Source organism: Natrix helvetica (genome assembly GCF_964273705.1).
Source record: "Natrix helvetica genome assembly, chromosome: 2".
NCBI lineage: Eukaryota > Metazoa > Chordata > Lepidosauria > Squamata > Natricidae > Natrix > Natrix helvetica.
In genome coordinates, this window is record NC_138552.1 from 113734641 (window position 1) to 113762637 (window position 27997).

The 27997-nt window shown below is 44.2% G+C and overlaps 1 protein-coding gene across 1 annotated transcript in view; it reads left to right on the forward strand.

Moving 5' to 3' along the window:
- Positions 1 to 559: 559 nt before the first annotated feature.
- GPR156 (G protein-coupled receptor 156) overlaps positions 560 to 27997 on the forward strand; it is a 52769-nt gene continuing 25331 nt past the window's right edge. The window contains exons 1-5 of the mRNA XM_081943851.1: positions 560 to 670; positions 1753 to 1889; positions 3282 to 3417; positions 6831 to 6941; positions 22532 to 22662. Coding sequence (XP_081799977.1) covers positions 575 to 670; positions 1753 to 1889; positions 3282 to 3417; positions 6831 to 6941; positions 22532 to 22662 — 611 coding nt within the window. The 5' untranslated portion in view covers positions 560 to 574. The remainder of the gene's footprint in view (positions 671 to 1752; positions 1890 to 3281; positions 3418 to 6830; positions 6942 to 22531; positions 22663 to 27997) is intronic.

The following is a 27997-nucleotide window of genomic DNA, read 5'->3' on the forward strand; positions in this document are numbered from 1 at the left end:
TGAGATTGAGACCCTCTGGCATTACTCAGGCATCACTTTTGTTTTTTGTCATTTGATAGTACAGCAAATAAATACAGTTTTCAGTTTCAAAATACCTGATTTTTGTAGTTCACTTTTCATACTTTGCAAAAATCAGCATTTTAAAAGTAAATATGTACAATAGCTAGTTTTTTTGGATAAAGAATGAGAGAGCCATGTGGGTGAACAAAGACTTCATTCAGCTATTTTCAATTTTTTCTTATGCATTTGTTAAAATTTATAGATAGAAGATAGATAGATAGATAGATGATAGATAGATAGATAGATAGATAGATAGATAGATAGATAGATAGATAGATAGATACTAAATGAGAGGCTGAGTTAAATTGTTACAGTCTAATAATTTTGCTCATGATTTTTATTAGTGAACTCAGGACTTTTATAAAGATAGAGAAATTTCTATCAAGTAATTCTCAACTGTCACTGCATATATCTGAGTCTCAGTTTTTGAGATCAACCTTGTTTCCTATACCAGACCTAACTAAGCTCTGCTCAGATCATGTGGTTGAATCAAGGTTTAGAATGTGCTGTGGAGATGGAGTTAAATTATTCCAAGTTATATGGCAATAACGACTATGAGAGCCAAGAACAACAGAAACTGATTCTGAAGGATCTCTGTACTTCAACAATTGTAAGTATCTATGAATAATGAACTATAAAGCCAAACACACACACAAGGTACAGTTGGATCATTCAAATTGTGCATGTGTGTGCGTGTGTGCACAAATAATTTTCAGTACTCATAGAACAATAAAATGTTCTTGCAGACTCTTAAACTATATAGTCTGAAAATAACAGGAAAATATCAGCTGTATTGGCTGCCCTCTCTGGAGTTATAATACTGAAGGTTTTCTCTTCGGGCAGAAGCCATTTTTGATGGAATAGAATGGGCATTATATAAACTGTACCAAACATTAGCATCATTCAAAGAAGTTCAAAAATTGAACAGTTGAATTAGTGTATACTGTATAGACATACTCCGTAAAATGTAAGAACATTCAGAGAAAAGTGCAGCATGAAATGTGACAGTTTTCTGTTGTTGAAAAAGTTGTTAAACAGCATGGGCCAAATATGGAGCTTTTGGAGCATCTGTGTATTGTAATCTCCCAGCAAGAGAGGTCTGAAATCTATTGGGCCTCCTGCTTCTAGATAAAATAACCGATGCAGCTGAAATCTGCATTACACGTTGCCATTTGAGAATTTGTTTAATCTCTTCACAGGCATGTGGACTCTTATGTAGGGAAAGGAGATAAAGAATTAATATGCAGTATTTTTGCCATAATCAAGCCCTAAATACTTCAAAACATTAAGTCACTTAAAATCATGCTGCCTCAGTGTTTTTTGACCAGGTCAATTTAGGGAGTGGCTTAATTGTGTGGTGACATCATGTTTAGTCTACATTCTAAACAAATGCAAGAGTTGTGTGAAACACATCCAGTATTATAGAAATAATATGAGTTATTGACTCAGTTATAAAACTGATAATTTTTAAAAGTAGAAAATATAGGATTTTGCACAATGAAGTACCGGTATATTTTTTTCTCTTACCCAGAAAAGGCTATGACAAAGGCACTTCTGTTCTTGGTATAAGATATAAAATATTGCAATGGATTCACAGTGGAGGACAGTGGATTCTTGGGAGGCACTTTACTTTTTTTGGAGAGAAATTTCCAAAGCAGTTTTTACTCCTTTCATCTTACTTTTTTTCTTCAGCGTTTTGCAGAGACCGGCTGTAAGAATGCCTCTTCCTTTTCAGTGGCCCTCTTGGCAATTGTCTGGGCCTTTAACACCAGTGGAATTCTGCTCAGTTTTTTCTTAATTGTCTTCACAATTCACTTCAGAAAAAATAGGTAAGGCCAAGTCAATCCTATGTTTTTACTCTCTGGGCAAGATCTTCTGATTCTTTGTCATTGAAGAATTTCTCAAGAGAAGAATCTTGTTTTTGTTTACAGCAGTTCTATACATTTTAGTGTTTCAGGATCTGCAGTAAACGTGACTCTGGATTCCTTATTGTCACTCGTGAGAGTGAAGTCAAACTATCAAACACAACAAGAGGGCAATAAATGGGCCTTGGTAAGGCGCTGAAAGTTTTAAGTGCCAAATTTTCAATAAATGCTAACCTAATGAAAATTTAAAACTAAGGAAAGAGCGGGTTTTTACATTTATTTACTTATATAGGCAGTTGTATTATTCTGCCTAGTCTCCCTAGAGAAAATATTACAATATGTGTATTTCATTAATTCTTACATTTCTGAACTGCATATGTAGCAGAAAATAATTTCCTAGGTAGTCCCAAACAAAAAAATGGCTTGAAAGTTTCAGGAGCAACTATTACATGAAATAATTGAAAGCAGAATATGCCAATCACTCCACATGCCAAATGCTGAGTAGTAGCAGCAGGTGTTCAATGGTTTGAACTGTATCCTTACAACCTGGGTGTTGTGTTCAGATTTGAATGATAAGGTTGTCTCCTTACCAGTGGTGGGTTCCTACTGGTTTGGACCAGTTCAGCCGAACTGGTAGTGGTTTGGTGGCCTGGGTCTCTGAAACCCGCAGCGACCCAGGCCTGCCATGTCCCTGAACTGGTTCTCTGGGCAGCGCCATTGTTTTTTGCTTCTGTACATGCACAGAGCAATTTGCGAGTGAGGATTAGAACCTCCTATTTCCTCAAGTAGCAAAACATCTAACTTGTGGTTGGTGGGATGTTTTTTTCAATGATTAACATGGGCAACGTAAGTTTATACATTTTGCCCTTTAAAATGCCACCAAAATACAAAAAAAGTGCTGCATTTTTCCCTCTGTCCATTCTGGAATGAAAAAGCGCTGGTAGGCTGCACTAGGTTCACAGTTTTTGCATCGTTGCTTTAAAAGATAATTCAGGCTTGAAGAAACAACAACTAAGTATGATGGTCAATTATCCTAAATTTCTTGACAACTTTAGAAACCTCTGACAATAGGATCCTTCTGCACCAGAATTAGAGATGGGGATTAGGGAATTCCGTTCTTAGTGGAAGAAAATGTCATTTTTAAGATGATACTTCAGGGAATGTAATTAACTTGGAAGGAGAGAGCATTTCAGTTCTGGCTGATACTTTTTCAGTCAGGAAGAAAAGCAGAGTAGTGAAATCCAGGTACAGTGTCTCGAGAAACAAACTTTTGTAGCACATATTGAAAGGAAAGTCTAATGCACTTATTTCTTCCAATAACTCTTTTTCTCGTGTTGTCTCCTTTATCTTCTACAGGATTGTGAAAATGTCTAGTCCAAACTTGAATGTCGTGACTCTCCTGGGGAGTGGCTTGACTTACGGTACTGTATATCTCTTTGGAATTGAAAAACAAAATCCTTTGAGCAGACCATCCTTAGAGATGCTGATTCAAGTAGGTGAATGCACATTTTGAGAACAATCTTGAGATTTATTATGTATTGATTGTTGGAAGAAATGTCCATCTGGGTTCAGTTCCAAGTGGAGAGAAAGACACTGGAAACATGGAAGCTGCTTGGAAAGATGGTTTAATGGTGCACAGACCATATGGTTTGAGATCCTGGGCAAAAGAAAAAGCACATGGGTGGAAGAGAGAGATAAATTTGTACCCTCTCTTGGGCCCCGTCTTGAAGCTTCCTGTTCCTGTGTTAGACAAGTATTCTGAATGGTTGTCAGACTCCCATGGGGCCATGCAGGGGTAACTTTGTAGTGTCTTGAGTTCCAAGCTTGGTTGAATCTTGCTGGGTGATGTAATTTCCCCAGGTGCCTTGTAGTGATTCTGTTGCTAGATGGGTATGTCACGATGTTAAAAGGTTTGCTAGGCATGAACTGACATTCAAGAGTTAAACTAAGAAAGCTTTATTGCGCAGGTCATAAAACAAAAAGTTCTTATCTGAAAGTGATTTATTGCGCATGCGTTTACACATTCCAAAATTCCTTTCTTCTTTGTTCGGCTACCAACTTGGCAACCGGAGATTTTCATTATCAAAATGTAACAATTAGTTATTTTCTGTTTTATTTTATTATTAAAGTTTGTTTATTAATTAGAATACTTCTTAAAGGCTTTTATTTTATTTTTTTAATATCTCAAAAGATATGCGGAAGGGAATCAGCCTCGGTCCATTGATCTCAGATTTCCCCAGGGCATTTTTCCCCTGACAGGGTAGAGGGCTAATCCTACCTTTGTTGGATCTTGGGTGAGAGCATTTGCTTATGAATAGACCTAGCTATCTCTTTATCTCTTAAGTGCTGGTATCTGTTGTGGGCTATTGAGAAGGGTGAGGGCTATTAAGAGTGAGTCTGCTTCTTGCCTAAAAAACATGTTTCTCCCATTTCTCATCCAGGGAAATATAATATTCAGCCTTTTTAATATTTCCTAGAATATTTCATTCTTCTAGGAGAGGGGTGGGTGCTAACTTCCTACATGATCTTAGTGACATAGTTACACAGCAGATTACTGATATACAGAGGAATATGTGGAAATGAATAAAATTTTATTTTTCAATATTTTCCTTTCAGAAGCAACCTTTCCAAAGCCCTTCAAACATTTTTTAAAATTTCTAGCGTTTAGAATTCCATGTTCCTGTCAATAAGCACATAATGTAAAAAGAATTTTTTTTAAATGGAAGGAGAAAAAAAGAAAAGAAAAAAGCCTTTCCAAAAACTAAGTAGATTTGGGTGTACTTGAGTTAAGGTGAGAGACATTTGTAAAATACGCCTAATAGTAATCTGAGTAGTTTCTTACGTTTCTATCTGACAGCACATAATCACACCAACTGGGTAAAGAGCCACATTTGTGGGTATATAGAGAACCCTCCCTCCACCCCCATTTTCATCAGGCTCACCTATTGTTTTCTCTGTATTTGTTCCTGAGGAGTACTAGTGAGGTTTTGTTACACCAATAGACCCTTCCCAGTTTAGCTCCATTTAGTTTTCTGTATCTTCTGCTGCCATCTGGTGCTATGTGCAATGTTGCAGCTGAAGTATGGTAATCCTAAAAGTGGAAATTTTGTTATCCAGATCATAGTTGTCTCAAAGGTGCTTCTTCAAAAGGCAAATGGACTGTTTCTTTCCCAGAGGAGGAGGAAGAAGTTTCACTTCTCATCCAAGAAGCTTAATAAATTCTGGCTAGATGGTGGGGATGATGGAAGGATTAGTTCTGACAAGATGGGTGGGGGTCGAAGGATCATATTTCTTTGCAGTCATCTGATCATTAGCATTCTCCCTGAGAGCTCTTGGGGCCACTAGGGGGTTGATCTGTGCCCTCAGGGTCATCTGTTTCACAGTGCAAATGGGATGGGATCTTCTTGGAACTGCTGAAAGGAAAGCTCTGTAGACAGGAGGTGTGTCTTATCCTTCCCCCTCTGTTGAGCAACCCTGTTGAGACAAGGTTGCTCAGTGTTAACATAAATTACCTCTTTTACTCCTCTTTCAAATCAATGGCCCTCTCTATCCACAACGTGGGTAAATATATGGCAATATATGGCCATAACTATTCTCATATTTTTTTTGGTGCAGACATTTGTGAGAGAAGGGCAGAAAGCCTTCCGCGCCACCCATTGAAGAAATGGGTAACAAAGTCTGCAGATTTCATATAGCTTCAGGCTTTAAACAAAAAAGAGAATGTAAGATTCTCCCACTTGTGGGTTTGGGATGACATGAAGTAACTGCGACACAGCAGTAAAATAGTGTTGCTATGGTATGTTTATGCCATAGTCAGGAGCAGATGATGCACAAATTAAATCTTCATATACGTATACATGAACAGTTCATCATTAATGATCTTTTTGGAGACGGGGTTGGACAAGAATCAAACATACCACTTATATTTAATATGTATATCTCAGTTCTCCAAATTTGCAATACTGCATCTGCGTACTTCAAATTTGCATAAGTAAGGAGCAAAGTTCAGAGCAAGGTTTGATTGACTTCCACTCTGCCTGGGCAAGCCCCATCTGATTTTAAAAATATTGTAACCCTTTTGCTGAAATTGCTGGTGTTTCTCGGGAGGGAGTTCAAATCCATAGCTGGAGAACTCCTGTGCTAGCAAGTGATCAGAAGAAACAGGTTTATATTAGCATTACCATTTCTTGTGCCTGGTCATCTGCTAAATCATTGGCTAGGTTCAGATAATTTACTAGGCTACAACCAAACAAATTACCGTAAGTTTTGGTGTTACATAAATATAGCCACTATAGTCTGCAATGATAATTTATAACTGATGTGAATCCAGTCATTCTGGCTTTGTTCTGTAAATAACAGGGGTCTAGTACTTTGGGTGAATGTAGTTCAGTAGGTTCTTCATCCCAAATAAACTTTAGGAATAAACATTCAGACAGTCAGTTAATACAGAGATATATGTGCCAGGTATGAATTATGATGCAGCTCCTCACTTCATACTCAGGTTCTGATATTGCAGCCCTTCACCTCATACTTGTGTTCTGATGCAAATCACAGGCACTCACAGGCATTGTGGTTCTTGTTTTATCCCTTGTCCCATCCCTCCCTCGTAGATACTTAGGTGTACATGTTTTTAAGACAAGTTTTTAAATGTGACTTCCTCTATAACAGATTACAGTAACTATTGTCTATGCAGTTGTGGTTACAGCTTGAGTTTTAGGAACAACTTGGAGCTTTAATTATGAATTTGCTGGGTCAGTTATCTTTTGTTTGTATACTATACTTGCTCTTTTGAAAATGTGCTGTGTCTTCTAGAATAGGTTGCATATCACTCATCTAGGAATATTCCAAATCTCCCCTACCATGTAATTTTATATTTAGACTGATGGATCTTTCCCATTCCAACAGGTGAGAATTTGTATATTATACATAAGTGGTTCCTTTGTTTTGGGTCCTGTCCTGGGAAAGAGTTGGCGTTTATACAGAGTATTCACTCAAAAGGTTCCGGACAAAAGAGTGGTAAGTCTTGCACACAGAAAGAAGAGCAAAGCTGGACTTTTTGGTGATACAGTAGTTCTTGTTGTTACCATGCTGAAGTTTGTGGGCAGCTGCTTTTATTAAACTTGTTCTTGCTTGAGCATACTTCTGAGCACAAAGTTGATCAGTATCTACTGTAACCCAACTGTTTTCCGGTAGGCTCGAGGGAGGGGCGACTCCTAGGATATTCTCACAGCCTGAGATTGAGGGAAATCTCTTTTACTTCCTCCTTTCCCTGTTGGATCCCAGTTCCTCTCAGTCTTTTGGTCCAAGCACTGTGTTTTTTGGTTCCCAGAGAGTGAGTGAAATCTTTTAAAACAATTGTTTTTGATTTGATCCATTGGCTACTTTAAATTCCAACCTTTCTGAGCTGTAACCGTGTTTCTCTGAAAATACAACGTCCTGAAACTAAAGCCTTGCCACATTTTTCGGGTGGGCAAAAATATAAGCCCCCGGCCTGAAAATAAGCCCCCTGGACAACTCCCCCATCCGGCGAGGCAGAGCACCGCTCACCGACCTAGTGGTATCCCGAAGGTGCCAAGCCCCGGGAGCCAGGGGGGGGCGGAAGAAAGGCACTCACGTTGCTTGGTACCTTCGGGATACCGCTGGGGAGTGGCGTTCTGCCTGGCTGGAGGGGTGAGTTGCCGGGTGGCTGCCCCCTTGCGAGTGGGCTCCCCAAGAGTGGGGCACAGCCTCAGGGCAAAGCAACCACGAGGTGACCATGCTCACGAGCAGCCACCTGGCAAACCCCTTCTATAGCCGGGCAGAGCACCATTCACTGACCTAGGGAGTATCCCTAAGGCACCAAGCCATGTGGCACTCTGCCTGCCCCCCAGCTCCCGCGGCTTGGCACATTCGGGATATCCCCTAGGTTATTGCATGGAGCTCTGCCCAGCTGGAGAGAAGGGTTGCGCGAGTGCCTGCTCCGCCCCCAGCTCTCATGCCTTCCAGCCTCACCATGCCCTGGGCCAGCTGTCCTTGCAGCCACCGCTGAGCTCCGAGCAAAACTTCTTGTCCGGCTTCCAAACTCTGGAACTTGGCTTCTGATTCTTCCAGCAGTGGCTACTCTAGGAGTGTTTTCTATGGTTATGGGCAGGCTGCCAGAAGAAAACACTCCTAGAGTGGCCGCTGCAGAGCGCCACATGGCTTGGTGCCTTAGGTATAGTCCCTAGGTCAGTGAATGGTGCTCTACCTGGCTGGAGAAGGGGTTTACTGGGTGGCTGCTCGTGAGCATGGTCACCTCATGGCTGCTTCGCCCCTGAGGTTGTGCCTGGCTCTTCGGGAGCCGACTCGCAAGGGAGCAGCCGCCCGGCAACCCCAAAACAATAAGCCCTCCCCCTCTAATAAGCCCAAGGCCATATTTTGTGGGTCAAAAAATATAAGACCCTGTTGTATTTTCGGGGAAATATGGTACTTGAAGGAACAGGGTCCTCCGTCTCGCAGCAAGCCGGGGGGGGGGGGGAGGCTAATTGGCTTCATGCCTTTTTCCCCGAGTAGTTTGGAGTTCTGACCGATCCCTGGTACACTGGGGGTGTCAGGCTCCACTTCTGCAGCTTCCCGAGAAGGGCTGCCAGGGGAGATGCCGTTTGGGCGGTGGGGCGGCTTAATTAGCCTCAGGAAGCTGCGCCTGGGCGAAACCAGCCGCGGCAAGTATTTTCAAGCCACGGCTAAAGGAAAAAAGCCGTTTAAAACGCATGAACATCTCCGGGGGCCATTTTGAAAGCGTGTGAGTGGAGGTGGCCATTTTGGAAGCGCGCACATGGTGGCGGCCATTTTCTAGCTCCAATTTCACTTAATTGCACCGCGGCCACAGTCAGGCCGGCAAGCTCCAACCCAGGCAGCCCAATATTGACTCACACGAAGCCCTTGCGCAGGCTGGTGACTTGGGGCACTGAACCTTCTAAGGCATGTGAGTGGCACTGATGGAGAGCAGGCAGACCACTCCACAGGCCCAGGGGAGGGCTCAACTTGTAGCCGAGGAGGGGGAGATGGTTGGGCCTACAGCAAGGGCTGCAACAGCTAAACCTTCAGTGCCCCAACGCCCCTCCAGGGCAACCCAGAAAGATGAGAGCCGGCGTCAGAAGGCCCTGAGAAGAGGATCGCTAGGGCTGAACAACAAGCCCAGGCCAACAAGCCCTCTTCTCCTGCCAGGTCCAGGTCGCCTCTTAGGCATGAATCACATCATTCGGCCTCGCCCCCCCAGAGGGTTCAGCCCTTCCTCTCCCTCTGTCTCCCCCACAGGGGCATGCAGGCAATCTGGCCTGGAAGTTTCTCCTTCCCCTCCTGTTTCGCCCCATGGGCCCAGGGAGGTGGTCAGGGATCCTTTGGAGGGTTTTCCTTTGGAGGATTTTCTTTCCCCCTACTCCTGCCCCGGTTCATTCGGAGGATAAGTTTGAGGATCTTGAATCGCTCCCTGACAGCATCAAGAGACTGATTTCCTCAGCCTTTCAAAGGGTATTGTTTCTGCAGTTTCCTTGAGGGAACGTCAGTCTCCTAGGGTTTCTAGGTCCCAGGTTCCCCACCAGGCCAGGAGTTAATCTGACCGTGGACATCAAACTAGGCCTCCTTCCCCTTCAGTAGTCAGTGAGGGTTCAGTGTTAGGGGATGACCCCCGTCAGGATATGGGGTTCTCAGAGGACAAAGAGACTGTCCTCCCGGACCCCCCAGCCTTTCCTAACCTTTTTACTCCTCCATTGTTTAAGCCTTTGTTACACAAAGCCAGAAAGACTACTAAGGTCGGGACAGGGGATCCTGCCATTCCTCCTCCTCGAGACCCTAATTTGGTCATGTTCTCCAATACAGCAACCAACAAGGAGAAGGTTTCAGCCCCCCTTTTTTTCTAGAGGTGGTCAAAAATCATTGGGTTTGCCCTTCTACTTTCCCCAACCTGGGCAGCAACAACCGGTGTTTTTACAACATGGAGCAGGCCTTCTCTCAGGCGCTCCAATTGCCCAATGTAGACACACCAATAGCCACCCTAGCCAACGCCTCATCCGTTGTTTCAGGGGATGTGCCTGATAAGTTGAAATTGGAGGACAAGCGGGCGGAACTTATGTTACGTAAAAATTTCAGCGCCTCCGCGTGGGCTGTAATGTCTGCTGCAGCTGCCTCTTATTTCAACCGATCAGCGGTCATGCGGCTCCGTCAATTACAGGATCTCATCCCTGTTCAGGACGAGCGGCTTCACCAAGATATCACTAAGATAATTGCAGCCACGCAGTTTTCAGCTGATGCCACTCTTGATGCTGTGAAGTACTCGTCCCGAGCTTTAGCCACCTTGGTGACCTCCAGGCAGTTGCTATGGTTACGTAACTGGCAAATGGACAACAAGTCCAAGTGGAGCCTGGCAGCTGTCCCGTACACTGGGACTAACCTATTCGGGGGCTGCTTAGACCCAATTCTCGTAGAGAATAAGGATAAGAAGAAGGTCCTGCCTACCAACACCAAGAAGACAGACAACTGTCCGGCCTCTTACCGTAGGCAATCCTTTAGGGCCCCTGAACAGGAGTATCATCAACAGAGATACACCCCTTATAGATCTGCTAGGCAGTTCCAGAGACTTTACTACCAGGACAGGGGAAGGTACCAAGGTCAATCCATGCAGCCCTTTCGTGGGGGGGGGGGCAGGAGCGGCGGCTGCTTCTGCAAAGGGAAATTACTCCAACCCGGGATTTCCCATAGGCGGTAGCCTGGAACTCTTCACGGATCAGTGGGACCGCGTGACATCAGATGCCTGGGTAAGGACCACGGTCAGAAATGGACTCTGGCTGGAGTTCCTCTCCATGCCCCCGACCTTCTTCAGAACCTTTCCACCATCCTGGGATCCAGAACGCCGCCGTCTGATGTCATTAGCCATACAACATCTGCTAGACATCAGGGTGGTAGAACCGATGATGGAACGCGGGTTGGGTCACTATTCCAACCTGTTTGTTGTTCCGAAGAGCTCGGGGGGCTGGAGGGCGATTCTGGACCTCAAGCACCTCAATCGGTACCTAGTGTACAGGCGCTTCAAGATGTCACCCCTCAGGTCCATTCTGCAGGGCATCAGGTGGGGGGACTATCTAGCTTCAGTGGATCTGACAGAAGCTTACCTCCACATCCCCATCCTTCCTGCCCATTGCAGGTTCCTTCGTTTTTCCCACAACGGGCTCCATTTCCATTACAGGGCCCTTCCCTTTGGCTTAGCTTCAGACCCGCGCACATTCATGAAGGTTCTGGCAGCATTGGTGGCTCACCTCCGCTCAGTCCCTGTGAGACTACAATGCTACCTGGACGACGTGCTTGTGCAAGCTCAATTCCTAGTCCCGGCCCTTCATGACCTCAACCTCACAATTCGGACCCTACAGGCCTTGGGGTTTTCTGTCAACTTCCTCAAAAGTCATCTTTCACCCTCAACAAAGGTCCTTCACCTGGGGGCGATAATAGACTCCTTGGAAGGCAAGGTTCGACTATCCTCAGAGTGTCTTGTCAATCTGCAGGCCCTGGGAAGGCAAGTACGCACAAGGCGATCAGTTTCATTCCTGACCTTGTCTCGCTTTCTGGGCAAGATGATGTCATACATAAGAATCGTCCCTTGGGCACGACTTCATTCCCGAACTCTGCAGTGGGTCCTCATCCCATTCCATCGGAAACGCATGAGCAACTCCCCATAACTCATCCATCTATCGGCAGATTTGCATCTCTCCCTGCGGTGGTGGCTGTCCCCAGCTCTGCATCACAGTTTGGAGTTTTGGGAGCCGGATTGGGTGACCATCACTACGGATGCGAGCCTGTTTGGTGGGGGAGCACTCATGGGTGCCAGGATGGCACAGCGCTGGTGGACTCGGTTGGACCTTCGCCACAATATAAACTGGCTGGAGTTGAAGGCCGCCCGGCTGGCACTACAACTGTTCAAAGGTTCGATAGAGGGCTGCCACGTCTTTCTGATGACTGACAATGTGGCCACAAAAGCACATATAAACCGTCAAGCGGGGACTCATTCCAGAGCCCTTTGGCTGGAAGCACTGAAGCTCAGTTCCTGGGCTGAGAGACATCTTGCATCAGTGGTGTTGGAGCACGTCTTGGGCACGGCCAACCACCACGGCGATTGGTTAAGCCGCGTGACTGTGGACCACGGGTAGTGGCAGATTCTACCCGATATCTTCCAGAAGATTTGCCAGAAGTTCGGCGACCCGTTGGTGGACTTAGCGACTCCGGCAAATGCTCAACTCCTGAGATTCTTCTCTTGATTCCTGAACCGGGCCGCTCTCCAGAGCAAGTGGCCTCCTGGCCTATTTTATGCCTTTCCCCCGCTCCCTTTGATATCAGGGACCCTGAGGAAGGTAGTGGTAGAGAAGGCAGACATCATTCTGATAGCGCCTCACTGACCAGATGGCTGTGGTTTGCGGACCTCGTCCAGCTATCCATCTCTCTCCCTTGGAGAATTCCTCGCGAGGAGCTCTCTCTGCGCCAGGGGGTCTTGATCCATCCGGAGCCCCAGTGGCCCCACCTGACTGCCTGGTGCTTGAGTGGAGCCTCCTAAGGAGCACCAACTTGTCAGCCCAAGTTATAACCACCATCGAGGCTTCCAGACATCCCTCCACCACTTGGATATATAATTACACGTGGGCGGCATTTGTCAAATGGTTTCTCCAAAGGCTTCGGTGGCACAAATTCTGGATTTCCTCCAGAAGGGTCTGGGCAGGGGTCTTTCCCATAATACCTTGTGATGCCAAGTGGCCGTTCTGGCCTTGGTGCTTCCAGGGGAGAACCATTTGTCCCTCGCCCACCATTCCCTGATTAAGAGATTTTTGAGGGGAGCCGCTAATTTACACCACCCCCGATTCATAGATTCCCAATTTGGGACCTCCCCCTATAGGGCCTTGACGGGGGGCCCCTTTGAGTCTTTGCACACTGTCCACCTTATATTCCTATCTCTTAAGGTGGTGTTGCTTGTTGCCATAACTTCGGCCAGGCGCATTTCCGAGCTGGGGGCCCTGTCCTCCAAGGACGACCTCTGCCAATTTCACCAGGATAGGGTAGTCCTAAAGGATGGACCCTACCTTCCTTCCTAAGGTCAATTCGCCCTTCCATCGGGTGCAGGAGATCATCCTTCCCAATTTCTGCCCGGCTCCATCCCATGAGAGGGAGCGACTCTGCACTGGCTAGACGTTCATCGCGCCTTGCGCATTTATCTACGGCACATGTCTGCATTCCAAAGGTCTGAGGCCCTGTTCATTTCATTTCAGACTGGTTTTCTGGGGGCCAGGGTTTCCTCTGCCACCATTGGCAGGTGGTTACGACAGGCCATCTCTACGACCTATGAGTTTTTGGGCTGCCCCCCCCCTTTGGGGATCACGGCCCACTCCAAAAGGAGCACCGCTACTACAGCAGTGTGGGCCACGAGGGCTTCATTCAAAGACATTTGTCGGGCGGCTACTTGGTCATTCCCAACTCCGTTCATCCGCCACTACCGGCTGGATGCCTTTGCATCGGCCGAGGTGTCCTTTGGGCGTAGGGTGCTACAACAGGTTGCAACTGCTCCTCCCCCCGAAGCCTAGTGTTGTTCCCCCTCAGGGACTGAGCTTGGGTATGTCCCAGGAGTCGCCCCTCCCTCGAGCCTACCAGAAAAAGAACGTTGGTCCTTACCTGAACGTTTCTTTTTGGTAGGCGAGAGGGAGAGGCGACATCCCACCCCAGTTAGTGATAGAAGGTAGTCAATCGGGGTGAGGTGCGGGGTGGTGGTGGTTTGCCCTTGCTGTGTCTGTTTTTTTGGCAGTACGTTATAGTCATGAGACTTAGAGGAATTGTGAGCCAACAGGGAAAGGAGAAAGTTAAAAGAGATTTCCCTCAGTCTTTGGATCAATCAGGCTGTGAGAATATCCCTCCCTCATGCCCACCAAAAAGAAACATTCAGGTAAGGACCAACGTTCTTTCTGGGAAAAATGCACACAATTTTATTAGTAAATTTAACTGTAATTCTACATGGCTTATATTTAGACACAGAAACCAGATACAATTAGACTGTGGTTTTATTATTCATTTTTTGTCTCATCTTTCCTCCCAATCACTGGTTCAAGCAAGCCATTACTTTGCTCACCCTCATAAATAGGAAGGCTCTATTGTGTTCTTCAAAACTGGAGTAGTTGCAAAAAGGAAAAGGCGCCTGGTTGAAAGAAGCAAATATAGTGCTTTGCTCAGAAGAATGGTTCTTGTCATAATAAGAATTCATATTATGTTGACAAATGAACAGATACATGGACACGCAATATACTGAATAAGAATAGGGTTGTTAGCAATTTCTTTTAATTTTCTGTGGAAAGGAGGGGAGAAGTTTTGTTAGTTCAGGAGTTGGGGCATTTGCGAGAGCAAGATGCCCTGTGAAACTGACCTATAGAACGTTTCTACTGTCATCCTGAGGGAAAAGGGCGTTGGTCCTTACCTGATACACCTATTCTCATAGTGGGGGAGTAGCATCCAGACTGGGTTGACTTCATCTGCTCATTGATTGGACTGAGACTGACAAGACTGTTAAGCCACGCCCCTGTTGCTAGGCAGACCCAGCTTCCGGCGAAGGACTTCTATCAGACTCGATGTGTCATCTTCTCCAGACAAGTGTTCAGATCTCTAATATCATTTTTATTTTTGAAAAACAACTAGTAGCAGTAATTTAACAATCAAATAATACACTGCCAAATCCAGGGAGGGGCTGGATGCTACTCCCCCACTATGAGAATAGGTGTATCAGGTAAGGACCAACGCCCTTTCTCCATAGTGGGGGGAGTAGCATCCAGACTGGGACGTACCAAAGCCAAGGTGTCCCCCGGGAGGGCCTATACATGGTATATCAAGACCTACACGTGGTCTGCTGAATCAGGCGTCTATGAACAGACTGTAGCACCCTGTGTCCAAAGGCAGAGTTTGCAGAAGCAAAAGAGTCTAATTTATAATTCTTTATGAATGGTGAAGGAGATGTTCACGTAGCCACCCTACAAATCTCTGTCAAAGAAGCTTGGGTAGCCCAGGTGGCTGAAGTAGCCGCACTTCTTTTTTTTATTATTAAATATTTAATTGGTTTTTTAAAACATTTATGGGGAGAGGGTACAAAGGTACATAGAAAATTTTGGCAGCTCCCGTGCTAGTGGTAGAAATCCCTCCAAATCTCACAATTTTTTCAATTTGAAAACAACATACAAAAGATAAGCATAAACAGAATTCTTAAATTATATCAATCATGTGTTCAATCATCTCGTTCTTTGTCACTTTCTAGTATATCAACAATTACAATAATATTTCAAATACATTTATTTTTGTGATCTGAGCATTTTCGATATTGCTCCCTCCTCCCTGTCTCCAGATGGAGCCATGCCCCCCCTCCCCCATATCCTGTACATTGCTGCATTTTTCACCACCTCCCTTATTTTCATCCTCTAGGAGAGAAAAATGTTTTTTAGTGAAGGCTTCAGCCTCTTCCACTGTGTTAATTCTAATTCTGTTTCCCTCCCAGAAAATCAGCATTCCCTCTGGCAATAACCATCTGAACCAAACTCCTTTATTGTATAATTTCTTTGATAAGGAGGAATACTTCCTCCTCCTTTCTCTAATTTTTTTTCAGAATTTGCTTAAGAATGGTAATTTCTTCATCTTGGTATTTTAATGGTCCCTCCTTTGGGCCCCTAGCACCTCATCCCTCGTGGTCCTCCTAAGAAATTTAACATGTACCTCCCTTGGAACGTTATGGGTTCTAGCATATACTGAATTGATCCTATAGACCAGATCCATATCCCACCACAACTGTTCTTTATTTGTCTTGATATATTCTGCTAAAATTGTACTCATGATATCTTTAAGATTTTCATTCTCTGTTTCTGGTAGGTTCTGGAATCTGAGAAAAAAGGACATTCTTTCAAGTTCTATTTTTGCCATAAAGTTATCCAGTTCTAAATTTCCCTTCTGGACTGCCTTAACCTCCCTATCCAGCCCAGCCGCCCCCTCCTCCAACACCACAATTCTCTGTTTATTTTCTGTAATATGATGTTGTACCCCTCTGAGTTCGTCTTTGAGATCTGCCACCTCCTTCTTCAGCTTGTTTTGACTCCTCATAATTTCCTGAAACATTTGGTTGACAGATAATTCTTTTGAGCTCTCTCCAGCCCCTTCTTTTTGTAACAATGAAGTAGTTTTAGTCTTCTGCATGCTTGGACTGGAGGTTGCTGAGGCAGAAGCCGAGAATGTCTTGCCCGTTGGTGGCTTTTTAGGTCCCATTTGTCTGAATTCAGAGATGATAAGTCTTTTACAAAGAAAATGGCATCAGCGGAGTGCGCAGCCTGGCCGATCCAAGGTGGCAGGCAAATCCGAAAGTGAGAAGTTAGTTCTCCTTTACTGTTCCAAGGCACGGAGATACACCAAAAAGGGGAAAGTCAAATAATCAAAATCCAGAAAGACCACGCAATAGGAGAGGTCCAGAGCACCTTCAGGGGAGGTTTTAAGACAATACCAGAGATTTTTTTTTCCAAAGGTAGTTTCAAAAGGCAGAGTTCATTTATAAGTACAAAAACGAAGAAGGGGGGGAAGCCATCTTGACTCCTCCTTTCGCAGGGAGAAGAGCAAAAGTTTCCATTTTTTAAGAAAACAGCTCAGCAATCCCCTCTTGCAACTGTGATTTCGATCTTTCTCACATAGTTAATTCAAGTGGCAAGTCAGCCTTTGTTCTCTCTCCATTCCGATGTGGAGATAGTTTGAATGCCGCTTTGTCTGAGGGGGGGGGAATGAAAAACACCCCCCTCTAATCTTCGGTTTAAATAGATTGAACACGAATTTACAATAGTCTGCTGCTTATCTGTTAACGATAGTTAAGGAGATTGGGAAGGATCCTCCACCACCAACATTTCGGCTACTCTTCCCCTGCTTGACTCATTTCTCCCGGAGCCCATTCGGCGAAGGGGCAAACATGCTCCCCCTTTTCGCTCCCTGGCTCCTGGGGTGAAGCTGGAAACACCCCCACTGGCTGCCGCTGACTCTGGGGGGTTCCGGCAAGCCGCCCTGCGGCAGGAGACCCCTCCAAGGTTCCCTGTGCTCCTGAACGGAGCCCACCGAAAAGATGAGCGGCGGACAAGACGTCCGTTGCCTACGGGAACCAGAAGTCAGATCGGAACCGGAAGTCGGATCAAGTAGCCGCACTTCTTGTAGAGTGGGTGGTAATTGTCCCTAGTACACGGGCCCCCTTTGATATGCAGCCGCATACAGGCCCGCAACCATCTGCCTATGGTGGTAGATGTCACCTTGTTCCCCAGGGATCCCGGCTGGAAAGAAACAAATAATGCTTTGGACTTACTAGTTGACAATGTTCTCTTAAGATAAATTCTTAGGGCCCCCCTCACATCCAAGGTGTGCCATTTCTCCTCTAAAGGATGAGAAGCATCCGGACAGAAATTAGGCAGGACCAATTCCTGAGATTGATGAAAACAGGAGCATACTTTGGGTATGAAAGAGGGATCCAGCCTCAAAACCACTCTGTCATAATGAAAAATACATAAATTATCCCTGGTAGACAATGCCTGTAGCTCAGATATCCTCCTAGCGGAGGTGATGGCCATAAAAAGTGTTAGAAACCTGAGATACCTTCCGTAACGGTTCAAAGGGGGCACCCGTAAGAGCGTCCAGCACCTTGTGTAAATCCCAAGAAGGGTATCTATGTATTGTGGGTGGCTTAAGGTTAGAAGCCCCCTTTAGAAACCGTCTGACCATAGGATGTTGAGTCAGTGATTGTGACCTCCCACAAAGTAACACAGAAAATATTGCCGATACTTGTCTCCTAATGGTATTAGCAGCTAGCCCTTTATCCAGTCCCGCTTGAAGAAAGTCCAAGACCTGTGGAATTGTGGCCCATATCGGGTCAAGGTTCTTGCCGGCACACCATGTGCAGAAGGAACACCAGGTAGAGCTGTAGATGCGCTCCGTGGACGATCTGCAGGCAGCCTGAATAGTCTGTAAGACCCTGGAGGAATATTTGTTCTCCCTCAGAATGCTCCGCTCAAGCGCCAAGCGGTCAACTGGAGCCATTGAGGGTCCGGATGCTCCAGCGACCCCAAGCTGAGGGAAATCATTTCCTGAGGGATCCTCCAGGGTCTGTCCGCCAATAAAGACCGGAGATCGGTGAACCAAGGCCTCCGGGGCCAATGGGGAGCAATCATCACCACTTCCGCCCCCTCCCCTATGATCTTCTGTATGATCCTGGGAATCCGGGGCAATGGGGGGAAGGAGTCCCGGGGGCCATTTGTAACAGAGAGTGTCTACCCCTTTCATGTTCGGTGAGGCCCAGTCTCTTGGCCTCCACCATGAGGGACTTTGACCTGGTCCCACCCTGCCTGTTTATATGCGCCGTGGTGGCTATATTGTCGGTAAGGATAAGTACGTGTCTGCCACTGACAGAATGGCAAAACTGTTTGAGAACCAGGCGGACCGCCTTGAGTTCCAACCAATTGATGTTGTGAGCTAGCTCCATTGTCCCTGTGCCATCTGCTCCTGTAGATGGGCCCCCCATCTGAACAGACTGGCATCCATTGTGACTGTCACCTGGTCTGGAGTCCTGAAGTATTCCCCCTTGAAGACCACTGGGGACTTCCACCATATTAGGGAACGGGATACTTCCCCTGGCAAGGTGACCTTGGCCTGGGAGCAGATCATGAGCCTTCACTAAAATGGTAAAAGAAACCATTGAAGGTCTCTGGTGTGCAGACGTGCCCAAGGGTCAATGCCAATGGCTGATACCAGAGTACCTAACAACTTGGACAATGTGGCCAAGGACACCCGTCTCTCCCTGATGTCCTGGGAAGCCAACTCCCTAAGATTTTGCTACCTCTCAGTCAACAGAAAATCAGTGCCTGACACTGTGTCTATCAAGGACCCTAGATGAACCAGCCTTGTGGTAGGTTGCAAGTGGCTTTTCACTATATTTATAGAAAAGCCATGGGCTCTTAAGGTTGACATGGTAATGTCCAGATCTCTCCTAGCATCCTTGACAGAGGCGGATTGTAACAATATATCATCTAAATAGCACTGGAGCTGTATTGGTACCTGTCTCAGGTATGCTTCCAGTGCTGCCAGTACCTTTGTAAAGGCCCTAGTACAGATGACAATCCGAATGGTAATGCCCTGTACTGAAAGTGGTGCTCTAGGCAACAAAACCTAAGATACTGTCTGTGTTTAGGTGTTATAGGTATATGCAGGTAGGCTTCAGAAAGATCTATAGAAGTGAGGAAATCCCCCTGCCTTATACCCCCAAGGATAGAATGCAATGAATGCATTTTAAACCTCTGATAGCGTACAAAGCGGTTTAGGTGCTTGACGTCGAGAATAGCTCTCCAGCCGCCCGATGCCTTTGGGATCACGAAAAGAATAGAATAATAACCTTGACCCTGTTCTGGAGGCACAGGATGGATAGCCCTAATATCCAATAGGTGTTGAATGGCTTCTTGCATAAGCTGCCTCCTGGTCGGGTTATTTGACACTGGACAAATCTGGAAAAACCTCGGAGGGCTGGAGAGGAATTCAAGGGAGAGCCCTGATCTAATAGTGGATTGAACCCATGCATCTGAGGAGGATAAACCCCAACGATCGGCGAAATACGCCAAGGGTCCCCTGATGGGTGGGGAGCTGGGCCTAGACCTAGTTTCTGCAGTAGGAGCGGCCTCCCCCCCCTCGAAAGGGACGCTTCTGCTGTCTACCTTTCTGCTGTCAATCTGGCTGGTATTTCTGCCTGAAACTGTCTGAACCCTGAGTACCCAAACTTGGCATCCCGAAAGGAAGACCCATAATCCTGACCCTGAAAGGAGGACCTGTAATCTTGAGCATGAAAGGAAGACTGCCAGGGATACGGTGCAGCCCAGAAATTGCTCTTTCTAGGTGCGGTGGGAAGCACCTTCTGCTTGTCCTTGTTCTCTACTAAGAAGGGATCAAGAGCAGAACCAAAAAGGGACCCCCTAGCAAAGGGCGCTGACGCCAGAGGCCATTTATGATGTACGTCCGCTTGCCACTGACGTAACCATAGCAATATGCAAGATGCTACAGAGGATGCAATTGCCCTAGAGGCAAACCTGGCTGCGGCCAAGGTAGCATCTGAGGAGAATTGAATGGCTGCCACCAACTTGTTGATGTCCTGGTGGGATCTGACATCTGCTATCGTGATTCGTTGTTGGAGATCTGCAACCAAAGCAAAGAAGATCAATTAAAGAAAGAAGCGGTCGTGACCGCTCTCACTGGCCAGGCCGCTGCCTGATGATCTCTCTGTAAAGTGAAGTCCGCCTTTTGTCCTCAGGTTTTAGGGCATCCTCTGGTGCCCCAGGCCTATTTGCAGAGGTATGCAAGGCAGTCACCGGTCCATCAATAGTAGGTTGCAATAGTACCTGGGCCATGTCTTTGTCAACATTGAAAAATGTCTTGTCATTCGAGGTGGGAATGGGGCCCGAAGTGGGAGACAGGCCAGAAAAGGTAGGTTTGGACGGAGGTATGCCTTCTTATAAATACGTTCAAGCGCCCTGTCCTTTTGGCACTCGAACTTGGAACTGGGCTTGGAGGCTTTTTTTCTGTGGGGAGAATTGGAGAGGTGCTTGGTCTTTTTGCTTGCCTTTTGCCCCCTCCCCCTTTGAGTTTTCTCTGGCAATTGGCCAGATGCCAGTTTGGGGACTTCTGCAGTCTCCTTGGGACTATTAGCCACATCTACGAGGACCTGGTACCCCTCAGTGTCCGTGCTGCTATTTGCGGCCGCCATTTTAAAACGCAGCTTGAAACTTGCAAAACGGCGATTCGCGCCAAAACAAACTGAAGGCAGCAGCGCACGATTGTCTTAACTACCCCAAACGGCCCTTTTCAATGGAAGGTGCTCAGGTATTTCTCTGCCTCTCTGTCAGCCTTCCCAGATGAATTAGAAGAAGCACGGGCACTCGGCGGCATTTTTGACAGCTGCGGTTTGTCGCTCGATCTTTCTTTTAAAAAGGGAACAGCAGAGCGCTCCAGCGCTAATCTCTGCTGTCAAAGGCACCTTCCAGGCAGGCTATGAAGCCTAGTCCAGAGATCTGTCCAACTGGTCAGCGTCTCCTCAGAATGACAGTTGTCTGAGGGAGCTCCGCAATACCCACAAAGGGCTAAAGACACAATTGACACCCCCCCACAATTGGGGCTTGTGGTGAGATCCCTGGTCTACTCACAACGTGTTGAAATTAATTTCCAATAATATTCTATTTAGCCTCTATATTCAAGTTTTAAGTAGAATCCTTCTGGAGCTGTAAATGACACATCCATCCTCATTGAAGAAAAGAGTTGGAAGCTGGGTCTGCTTAGCAACAGAGGTGTGGCTTAACAGTCTTGTCAGACTCAGTCCAATCAATGAGCGGATGAAGTCAATCCAGTCTGGATGCTACTCCCCCCACTATGGAGAAACTGTTGGTTAGCACTGTGTTGAATCATAGACTTTGAAGCATCTTAATGGTGAATTCCAATTTACCTCAGTGACAATATTTGCAGTCTACATCAAATGCCAGCTAACTCCCGAAAAGTTACTTCAATGTCTAAGCAGTATGGTTCTTTGTTAGATTTCATCTGTTTTATATCTTACAACATTATGATCTGATTAGAATTAATTTCTATATTTATTTATTTTAATTATACCCCATTTTATTCATATATGTGTGATTATCATCAGCATTTCCAGCAAAAGTCATGACTGACTAGGTCCTCATTATATAATTTTTGCATAAAGTGGAAAAATGCAATTATAATTTGTAGTTTTGATTAGAAAAAATGGGATAATGGAAAAAGTTAGCTTTCTTTTGTGATCATAGAGTAAGAGTTAATTTAATAATTGTGCTTATGTTTGCTGGAAAGGCAATTCAAAGTTTTATCTTCCTATTTCTTTTTGTTCTTCCTTTCTGCACTTCTGTATTTTCTTTTCTTTTCTGGTTTTTCTTTTAATTTGTTTGTGATGGTTTTTATGTTCTATGTAATATTTTTAATAAAAATTATTTAAAAAATATTTCCAGTAAAAATCAACCAGTTGTTTCTTACAATCTAATTTTAGATAGATGTTTCATTTCTGTCTATTTTGGACATATCTTGTTTCAATCTAGTTTGTATAATTGTGAGCCTGTCTAAGCAAATTTCCTATTTTTCCTTTCCTTTCCTGTTTTTTTTTTTTTTTTTTGCAAAGGCTTGCTTGACTTAACAAGTTTTATTGCTATACTTTATAATTCCCTTAGAAGAGAGTAATTATGCTTGCATCAGTTTTTGCTATTGTTATTAATTCTATATATTGTATGTGTTACTTATACTTTATCCCACTATACTAAATCACTCTATATTTCTAACTTCTATAATTCTGTGGAGAAAGCAAGTGCCATCATCAGATTATTGACCTTGAGGGATTGGATTTGAAAGGAGGGCTTCAGAGGTGAACAATCCACATTGGTCCTTTAGCAGACTGATTTACTAAAGAAACAATCAGACTGATAATTACAAAATCTAAAGAAAAATGCTGCATTTTTTGTAAAGAAATTATGAATACCGCATGAAATGGGCATATTGAATTATTTGCATTTCAGATTATCAAAGATTTTCAGCTGCTGGTGATGTTATCCCTGTTAGTTCTGGCTGATATTATCCTGCTCTTAATATGGATCTCCTTGGACTCAGTCCAGTGTCTCCAAAATCTTAATGTAGATGTGAAGGTAAGGTAAAGATTCAAATTAGAGGATTGAATATCAAATAATAAATGTTATCCTTTTTGTTTTGAATCATGATAGAAAATGTACACATTGTCTATTATTATAAAAATGGGATATTTTTGCTCTCCATGTGTATGTGAAGCATCTCTGAACATAATTAATGCAAGATATTAATGGATAATTTCTGAGTTAAAAATTGACAAGGCAAACCAGCGATTATACATATACATAGAGTTAAGAATATACTACATTTTATTTATTTTATGTATTAGCTAACACCAGGCTTGTATTCTGCTTAAAATCTTTAGTAACCTCTGATATTCAGTTTCTAAAATCATCACTTTTGTTTTAATTTGCAATACTAGAATAGCCAAAATAAGACTCTTTCCCGGGAGAAGTTGTTAATTTTTACAATAAATTCCAAAACTTTAGAGTTGAACTATCCCAAATGTATCTGGACCCTTAATCCATTTCTAACTTTCCTAGACCAAAAACATCATGTAGGTTTTTGTTGTTTATTTTAAATTCTTTTAAGTTTGCAAGCTTAATTTTATTTTTATTTTTTTGTTCGGGGTTGAAGATAAATTCATCTAATGATGGCTTTTCAAACTTACCATTCGAAAGGTCTCTGATAGCTTTAATATAATCAATAGGCAATTTCCAAAAGTGATGACAGAACTATAAGTTCATCAGAATTCTCTTTTAAGTAGTATAAAAGGCACTGAGATTTTAAAAAGGCACGTAGATAATTACTAATCTCAGGGGGAAAAAACATTTTTTTTGCAAGAAATTTTTATTTTTATTAAACAAACAACACAAAAAATCATCATCTTACATTACATCTTGTAGAAAGTGTGTCAATTGGTTACAATTAGCTTTCGTGCATCTCTTCCACAGTCATTACTTATATTCATATCAGATGTCAAAGATTCTTAATAAATCTTACTATCAACATAGCATAGTTCTCATTTGACTGAAGTTGTTTTAGTGTCCTTTTGCCTAAAATAATCCATAGTTAAAAACACAACCAGCTGATGGCATTTCATTAGTTATTACAAAAATCATCCAAAACCTTAAGCCTTTATAACTCTATGGTGGGCCGGCTGCTGGAAGACACTCTTTCCGGAAGACTCTCTGTGCAGAAGACTCTGTCCGGAAGACTCTCTGTCCGGCAGCCGGCCCACCATAGAGAGCACTCCTAGAGCGGCCGATGCTGGAAGATTCGGCAGCCGAGTTTTGGAGTTTGGAAGTTATGCTAGGAGTGTGTAAATAATCCATAATGACAATAAGGTACACATATGTGTTAGCTTGATGAGAAGAAAGTGGATATGAACAGTAAAGGATTTTCATAAATGATTTTGTTAACAAATATTAATGACAACAATAATAATGAAATGATAAGAGATATAGTTAATGATATATATATGTACTGGTTTAACGTAAGGAATTTGGATATAAATTGCAAACAGTGACTTGGGGAAAAAAGGGCTTAGAAATTATGTTAATTAATTATTATTTTGAATATGTTATAAAGGTGTAATGTTATTGGATATATGAAAGTTGATAACAAAAAATTAACTAAGTTTTATAATTAGTAAGTAATAATTTAGTAACTTTTAGATTGTTATGTTAAATAAATAATCGATAATGGCAATAAGGTAGACATATTGGTTTGAAGAAAATGGATATAAACAGTAAAGGATCTTCTGTTAACCAATATTAACTATAACAACTAATAATGGAATGATAATTATAAGGGATACAGTTAATGATATATATATGTAATATCATAACAAAAGGAACCTGGACATAAATTGTAAACAGTGACTTGGAAAAAAAAGGCTTAGAAACTTTGTGAACTAATCTTTATTTAGAATATGTTATAAAGGCTTAAGGTTATTGGATGATTTTTGTAATAACTAATGAAATGCCATCAGGTGGTTGTGTTTTTAACTATGGATTATTTTAGGTAAAAGGACACTAAAACAACTTCAGTCAAATGAGAACTATGCTATGTTGAGAGTAAGACTCATTAAGAATCTTTGACATTTGATATGAATATAAGTAATGACTGTGGAAGAGATGCACGAAAGCTAATTGTAACCAATTGACACACTTTCTATAAGATGTAATGTAAGATGATGATTTTTTTGTGTTGTTCGTTTAATAAAAACAAAAATTTCTTGCAAAAAATGTTTTTCCCCCTGAGATTAGTAATTATCTACGTGCCTTTTTAAAATCTCAGTGCCTTTTATACTACTTAAAGAGAATCTGATGAACTTATAGTTCTCTCATCACTTTTGGAAATTGCCTATTGATTATGCCTATTGATTATATTAAAGCTATCAGAGACCTTTTGAATGGTAAGTTTGAAAAGTCGTCATTAGATGAATTTATCTTCAACCCCGAACCCCCCCCCCCAAAAAAAACTAAAATTAAGCTTGCAAACTTAAAAGAATTTAAAATAAACAACAAAAACCTACATGATGTTTTTGGTCTAGGAAAGTTAGAAATGGATTAAGGGTCCAAATACATTTGGGATAGTTTTACTCTAAAGTTTTGGAATTTAAAGTTTTGGAACCTAGCGGTATCCCGAAAGCGGCAAGCAACGTGAGCGCCTTTTCCTCCCCCTCCCAGCTCCTGCGGCTTGGTGCCTTCGGGATACCGCTAGGTCAGTGAGCGGTACTCTGCCTGGCTGGGATGGGTGGGTTGTCCAGGTGGTTTATTTTCAGGGATGGGCTTATATTTTTGCCCACGCGAAAAATGTGGCAAGGAGTTAACTTCGGGACAGGTTGTATTTTTGGAGAAACACGGTATTACTTACTAATTATAAGATTTAGTTAATTTTTTGTCATCAACTTTCATATATCCAATAACATTACACCTTTATAACATATTCAAAATAAGAATTAATTAACAAAATTTCTAAGCCTTTTTTCCAAGTCACTGTTTGCAATTTATATCCAAATTCCTTATGTTAGACCAGTACACATATATATCATTAACTATATCTCTTACCATTTCATTATTGTTGTTATCATTAATATTTGTTAACAAAATCATTTACTACTTATATCCAACTTCCTCATCTCCAGCCAACATAAATATGTTACTATTTATTTAACAAAGCAATCTAAAAATTACTACTTACTAATCACCAACCTTAGCTACTTTTTTATTATCAACTTTCAAATATCAACCTGTATCCTTCCAGAAGGCATATAGTCTTATTTCATTTTCCATTTGTGGAATTAGTCTTCTGTTTATTTCCTTAATAAAGTTTTTATGAACATCTCTCCGCACCTTGTTACTTGTTGCATCTCTCAGGTAGTCTCGGCACCCTCCATTTGCTACTTTAATTAATTTATCTTTGGTTGTCGATTGTGCTTCTGGTAAGGTTTCTCTCCTTAAAACCATCATTTTCCCCCTTTTTTCTTCTTCTGTACCTTTAAATTTGGGGTAGAGCTCCAGTCCTTCAAATTCCCTTTTCCATACTCCCATTTTTTCGCTTTCAACCACTTTCACTCCACAAATCAAATCAAATCAAATCAAATCAAATCAGGCCCTACTGAAGATCACTTCCTCTTTAACCAGTAGAGGGATGCGATGGCTCAGTGGCTAAGATGCTGAACTTGTTGGTCAGAAAGGTAGGAGGAGCTTCCGGGGAAATGGCTGCTGACTTCTGAGCTCCGTACTACCACGGAGCTCTCTGACGGGGGAGGGGCGCCCCCGGCCCTCTTTCCATCGTGAGGGTCGGGAATTAAGAGCAGCGACCACCCTGGCTTTCCATAGAGCCTTAATTGGCCCTCCAGGGTGGTCAAACAGCCAGGAGAGATGAGGAGATAGCCCCAGCTGGAGCCGAAATGAGAGTTGGAGGTGGAGTCGGTATTGGAGCTTCAGCTGGAGGTCGGCGATGGCGACGGCGACTGCGGAGATAGAGGTAGAGGCAGGACGAACGGGTGGCGGCAGTGGCGTCATCCCAGCGACCCGGGCGGCGCGACGACGACATCGGCGATGCAAGCAAGGCCGAATTGGAGGGTGAGGACCGTTGGAAGGCCGATCGGGGGTTGCACGAGGCTCGAGACGCTGGAGGCCGAAAGAAGGCCTGCGGGAGAGCCGTAGGCTGGCCGGAGCAGCACTCGGGCCAGGACTAACAGCGGGGGGGGGGGGGCGCTGAAGCAGGGGGAGGCAGGCTACGATGGGTCTAGTCCTTAAAGATCTATGCTGGAGCCTGGCAGAAGGAGAGAGACCTGTGGCACCAGGGGCAGGACGGGTTTGTGCCCAGGAGACCGGCAGGAGGCTTCCATTGGCAGGAGGTTTAGTGCCAGGAAGAGAAAGGATTTATCAACCCCTGCCATCTGCCATCTACCTGCCTTGGCTATCTATAACTACCTGCCCACTTGTTATTTCGACTATCTATAACCACTGACTACTGTGCGTTCCTGCGTGACTAACCCCCACCATCTTTCACCCGTTTACCATCAAATTTACCATCAATTTTACCATCAAACTTCATCAAATATCTACTTAGACTGTCTGCCCACCCACACCACAGATTGCCTCCTGGCCTCCACCATTTACCATCTACTTTCCACCTATTCACTATCTATCTACCATCCACTTATCATCCACGTACTGACTTACCATCTGATGTGGAACCTGGCTTGCTGACTCAATTTAACATCTACAGCACCCTGGCCCTTGCTGCAGCTCCCCCCAGTATATACTCGAGGTCAGACTTGCTCCTGCTGCGGGAGTCCCCCCTCTCGCAGACATGGCCCTTTGCCCTTTCAAGGGCCCATCTTAATGACGGGTTTGTTAACCCCGAGAGGTGGAGGAAGCGAAGACTTAGGGGGTTTTTAACCAGATGTTTTTATCCATTTTAGGGGGCACCAGGGTGGGTGGGAGGGATAATCAGGCCAGGAGGGGGACTTTTGCCAGGCGAACAGGTAAGGTCAAGGGGGAAGTGAGCGGAGTGGGGGGGGAAGGGAAAATGACATTCCTATAGAGGGTTGTTTTATTCCAACGGTCGTGGGGAGGGGTGGGTGCGAGGACGGAAGAAAATCTCGCAGTCGGTTGGGAGACCGTGGCTGCTGGACACGCCCGGTCGCTCGTACCAACCCCCGCAGCCTAGGTGGCCAGGGCCTACAGAGCCAGGGCCTGAGGCTGATGCTCTGCAATGCAAGGTCCGCTGTTAACAAGGCCCCCCTCATTAATGAGTTGATCTCAGAGGGGAACCGGACCTTGCAGGGATAACGGAGACCTGGTTGGGCCACGAGGGTGGTTTACCTCTCGTGGAGATGTGCCCGCCAGGCTACCGTGCATTCCATCAGCCGCGGGCCC